The sequence below is a fragment of the Nylanderia fulva genome, unplaced genomic scaffold, assembly GCF_048542155.1.
Source record: "Nylanderia fulva isolate GAGA-0341 unplaced genomic scaffold, ASM4854215v1 Scaffold550, whole genome shotgun sequence".
NCBI lineage: Eukaryota > Metazoa > Arthropoda > Insecta > Hymenoptera > Formicidae > Nylanderia > Nylanderia fulva.
Window position 1 is genome coordinate 38,902 of NW_028190644.1, and position 5,099 is coordinate 44,000.

The 5,099-nt window shown below is 55.4% G+C and overlaps 2 protein-coding genes across 2 annotated transcripts; one reads left to right on the top strand and one right to left on the bottom strand.

Annotated features, from left to right (window-relative positions):
• Positions 1–699: 699 nt before the first annotated feature.
• Positions 700–2,322, bottom strand: LOC114943090 (uncharacterized). Its single transcript, XM_029306766.2, has one exon. It carries the CDS (start codon positions 2,320–2,322, stop codon positions 700–702), a length of 1,623 nt encoding a protein of 540 aa, XP_029162599.2.
• Positions 2,228–3,799, top strand: LOC114934132 (uncharacterized). The gene is made up of 3 exons (XM_085487459.1): positions 2,228–2,411; positions 2,497–3,166; positions 3,239–3,799. The coding sequence occupies exons 1-2, from the start codon at positions 2,348–2,350 to the stop codon at positions 2,865–2,867; spliced, it is 435 nt and encodes a 144-aa protein (XP_085343585.1). The 5' UTR covers positions 2,228–2,347; the 3' UTR covers positions 2,868–3,166; positions 3,239–3,799.
• The last annotated feature ends 1,300 nt before the right edge of the window (positions 3,800–5,099 follow it).

Below are 5,099 nucleotides of genomic sequence, written 5' to 3' on the forward strand. Positions count from 1 at the left end.
TGAGAGTACGGCATGAATTTGCATGCAATGTTTTAATTGTTTTTTCTTTCAGCTTTTTTAGACGTTCGATTTTCGAACATTCCGCCCGTCTTGCAGTATACCTGCAATCGACTTTATAGTGCGAGAGTAGGGGCGCGCGCTTATTCACGCGCTCGCAAATGACAGACACGTGTAGCTCACGTGCTCCGACTGATGTCGCGAAAGGAAAAGGAATGCTGAATCGATCAACTGTTTATTTTGAACGTGACGGTATAGACGCATATTGGTTAACGCGTCGCGAAGACCGTGACAATTTCGGTATTCGGATCTCTCGTGAATTATAATGATACGAATAGTGTAATGATGAGGATAGTGCAGTGATAAAGGAGATAACAGTAAGTCGGTGTGATGTAAGTAAAGTGACGATGAAGAGGAATGAATAGAGCAGTGACAAAGAAGAGATGATTTTTGTGCTGCGATGAGAAAAGAGTGAGACTTATGACGCTGAATTATTGTGCAGTTTCGTTGCCGTCGCCCAGAAAAATCAGTTTGCTGACGGGGCGCGTTAAATTCGTACTCGCGGTACGGATTTCGACTACGCGCACGTGGCCGTTGGATCCGGGGTGCAATCGAGTGATTTGCGCAAGCAGCCACCGCGTTGGTGAAGTGTGTTCGCTGCGGAGCAAACACAGCCGACCGACGCGAGCCTCCTGGTTGACTCTATTTTGGCCGATGGGCCAGCGTGTGTAAGTATTCGCTGGCCCACCGGGACCAGAAATGGTCCCTCATCTGTTGCAGAAGCTGCCAGCGTGAAAGCCGGGACGGCTCTCGTTTGAGCGACGGTTCAGGTACGGCGGAGAGAGCGGAATCGATCAGGAAGTGACCTGGGGTAAGAGCTGCTACGTCCTCCGGGTCGTCGGACAAGGGCTGCAGAGGTCGAGAATTGAGGCAAGCTTCTATCTGAGAGAGCAGCGTCGCCAGCTCCTCATAGGTGAGGGTTGCATTACATATGATTCGTCGCAGGTGGTGCTTCATAGATTTGACGGCGGCTTCCCACAAGCCGCCGAAGTTCGGTGCCGTCGGTGGATTGAAGTGCCACCGGATTTTCTCCTGTGCGGCAAATGCGGCGATGCGGTGTCCGTCGGCACTGGCGGCGGAGAAGAGAGCGCCAAGCTGCCTGTCAGCACCCACGAAATTGGTACCGCAGTCACTATACAAGGACAAGGAGGCGCAGACACCTCGCCTGGAGATGAGTCGGCGCAAGGCGGCTATGAAGGCGTCGGCGGAGTAGTCCGAGGCTGCGTCGAGGTGAACGGCTCTGGAAGCTAAACAGACAAAGACTACAATGAACCCTTTAGTTGCTTTATGTTCGCGGCCCTTCGACGTTCTCTGCCAAACAGGTCCGGCGTAGTCGACGCCGGTGTGGAGAAACGGCCTGCTTGGCGTGACCCTTGGCACCAGGAGATCGCCCATGAGAAGCTGTGGGATGGCGGCTCGCCATCTTGTGCACCTACTGCATCGGCTGATGTGTCTCTTCACCAGCGAGCGACCTCGAGGGACCCAATACTCCTGGCGCAGGGAGCACAAGGTCAGCTGAGTCCCGCTGTGTAACGTCCGCTGGTGGTGGTCGTCGATGACGAGGTGAGTGTATGTCGACTCGCTGGGCAGTATTGGCGGATGAGTGGCATTGTACTGCAGGTGAGCGTTTCTGAGGCGCCCGCCGACGCGTAGAAGTCTCTCGCAGTCTAGGAATGGATTTAGTTTGTGCAGGGAGCTTCGCGACGGCAGAGGCGTTCCATTGCGCAGCCTTCTAATCTCGTTTTTAAATGTTCTAGCCTGGATCAACCTCACCCAGGAGATGCGGGCTTCCGTCAGTTCGTCGACGCTGATCACGCTAGACTGGCTTTGCGCATGGCGGAGCTGGCGATGGATCAGCAACCAGCGACGGCACCATGCAGTGATCCGCAGCAGTCGTTTCAGCGAAGAGTAGCGAAGCAGCAATTCCGATTCGGGCTTCAGCTCGGCAACGGCGGCGACGTGAGCACGGACTCGTCTCTCTGGGAGGTCCTCTGCTGACATCTCCTCGCTGTTGGTCGTCCAAGGACTGCTCTCCGCTGCTAGCCATACGGGACCTTGCCACCAGAGCGGGTGGTCAACCAGCTCGCTAGAATAGAGCCCCCGGGAAACACAGTCCGCTGGGCTGGGTTTTTCCGACCTGGTACGTGATGCCAGTGGGTCCAGGATCAGTGTTTGTATTTTGCTGACCCGGTTGGCCACATAGATGGCCCACGTCGAGGGATGCCCACGGATCCAGCCGAGCGTGACGGTGAAATTAGACCACATATGAAGAGGTGTCTTGTCTGCTCCAATGATCGGTACGGTGTGGGCGGCTAGACAAGCCAGAAGAGTGGCGGCAGACAGCTCCAGCCGAGGTAAGGAGACTTGCTTCAAGAGCGCGACCTTGGTTTTCGCAGCTAAGAGAGCCACCTTAGTAATATCCTTTGTTTTGGTCTTCAGGTATAGCACAGCTGAGTAGGCACGCTCTGAGGCATCGGCGAACGTGGATCTTTCGCTGTGAGTCAGCCAAGCTTCCTAGCCATCGAGGTACGAGCAAGTTTTCCAGAGCAGGCAGCTCGCTCTGGAATTGTAGCCATCTCCTCTCTTCGTCGATTGGCAGCGGAGCGTCCCAATCGAGGCCTAGCAACCAGGTGGACTGGATGAAGATCTTAGCTAGTACTGTTGTTGGGGACAGCCAGCCGAGAGGGTCTAACATCTTTGCTGTCAGTGAAAGTACCGACCTTTTGGTGATGGTCGATAGATTGATCCGTTTGGTGGCGAAGGCGAAGCGATCGTTCCGGGGTAGCCAGCGTAACCCAAGAGTGGAGTGACTCTCGCCGGGCAGCCACCATCTGGCCTTTCGTTGAAGGCGGTCGTCGGGCCCCACTTGGTTCAGCAGTAGCGTGTGGTTTGCCGACCACTTCTTAAGCGAGAAGCCGCCCGCCTTGCAGATATCAATCAGCTGTTGTAGCATGACTTCGGCTTTCTTCATGGTCTCCGCACCGGTCAGGATGTCGTCCATGTAGACGTCGCTCAGCAGAATAATGACTCCTTTCGGGTAACGATGTTCTTCGTCCTCGGCCAGTTGACGTAAAGTACGGATTGCCAGATAAGGAGCACAGGATAGACCGTAAGTAACAGTATCCAGCCAGTATTCCTTGATTTCGTCGTTAGCGTTCTCTCTCCACAATATCCTTTGCAGGCTTTGGTCGTCAGGGTGCACCAGGATCTGCCTATACATCTTCTCGATGTCGGTCGCCAAGACGTAGCGATGACGTCGCCAACGCAGCAGGATGTCGGCCAGTGAAGGAAGCAAATTCGGTCCCGTTGCAAGATATTTGTTGAGGGAGTCTCCGTTTGGCAAGGAGCTCAAGCCGTTGAAGACGACCCTCAGTTTTGTGGATGTGCTGTCCGGACGCAAGACCCCGTGGTGCGGCAGGTAGCAAGCACCCGGATGCGATTCTGTCGACGAAGGAGCATCATGTGGCGCAGGTCCAAGTATTGTCGCATGAATTCCGCGTACACGGTTCGAAATTCGCTGTCTCTCTCAAATTTCTTCTCCGTGTGTTGCAGAGCACGGCGGGCGGAGCGAACTGTTCCTGCTAGGTCCGGCAGAGGCTCAATCGTGGGCAGACGCACAATGTACCAGCCGTCGGCAGTGCGTGAATGGTGCAGGCAATAGTGCTCTTCGCACTTTAGTTCGGCCTTAGAGAAGAGCTGAGACGGCCGGCGAACTTCTTCTTGTTCCCAGAAGCGACGCACCAAACAGGTGAGGTCTTCCTCTACCTGGCAATGGTGAGAGGAAATACGTTGGCCGCGTGCATTCTCATTGATGATGCCTGACAGTATCCATCCTAGAGAGGTCTGTTGTGCCACCGGTTCCTGAGAACTTCCCTTTTTCAGGCCCTGGCAGATGATTACTCCGTAGACGTCGGCACCCAGCAGAAGGTCTATTGGATCCGCGGAACTGAACTCTGGATCGGCGAGCTCCAGGTCCTTTAGATGTCCCCCCCCCCCCCGTCGACCATCACTTTGCCGTGGTGGAGGGGCTCACCCTTTGCAAGGGAATAGCCTTGCGAAGGGTGCCAAGAGTGGTCGGTACCTCCTGTGGAGGTACACCTCATGGCAGCGGGCGGCTGCCAAAAGGGCTTAGGCCCACCGCCCTAGGGGAGTCCACCTCGAAAAGAAAACAAAAATATGGAAGGGAAAACAAAAATAAAGGAGGTACAGGTCCAGGCAGCCTCGGATATGTCAGGACCCGACGGGAAGGGGGGTATAGTCCCGGTCCCCACCCGCGTCGTCATCACACGACGGGCGGACGACAGAGCCTGCAAAGGCTTTGGAGGATTCGTATGGGTCCTCTGACTTTTACGAGTCGGAGGATTCATGCGAATCGGAGCAAGAAGAGGCTGGTGGCATGCGAATATCACGCATGCTCCGCTGGTGCGACAGGGACTGCTCTAGGGTCATCCATCGAATTGTCGTGGAGCAGGAAGACATAGAGGAGGAGGAGACAGTGGAATTGCTCTACGAGGATCTGTCCAAGTGGAAAGCCCATCTGACCAGGGCGAGGAAGTACATAGTCCTCGTGGAGCAAAGAGTGGAGGAAATGGAACGGGATAACCTAGCCCTGAGGAATGCATATAAGCACCTGAAGGGCAGCTCCACTCGGGTGAGGAAAAAAGATATTGGCTTGGACCCCTGGTTGCCGACCACCAGTACCAGGGGTACCAACACAGAGGGAGCGGGCCTTGCAAGAGCAAACAGGGCAGAGCCTCCTCTCTCATGGGCGAAAGAGCTGCAGGAGGAGATGAAGGACCTGCGGTGCGCTATGAGGGAGAAGATGGACAGGAATTCTCGGTGGAGAGACTACCTCTCCGACAGGGCGGGAGAGAAACTCCTGCAAGCTGGAGGAGAGAAAGGGAGGAAAGACGATGCGGACGGAAGAGGGGCAGGAGGGGTGAAGAGCACGGTGAGGGCAGCTCGGACCCCGAATGCTCCGAAGGGGAGGAAAGGGGGTTGGGGGGAGGAGAATGATGAAGGAGTAGAGGCCTCTCCAACCC

Coding starts and splice junctions, on each gene's coding strand:
- LOC114943090 (XM_029306766.2), bottom strand. CDS start 2,322: ATGTGGTCTAATTTCACCGTCACGCTCGGCTGGATCCGTGGGCATCCC.
- LOC114934132 (XM_085487459.1), top strand. CDS start 2,348: ATGATCGGTACGGTGTGGGCGGCTAGACAAGCCAGAAGAGTGGCGGCA. Junction 2,412..2,496: donor GGCAGACAGCTCCAGCCGAG/GTAAGGAGACTT, acceptor TTTGGTCTTCAG/GTATAGCACAGCTGAGTAGG.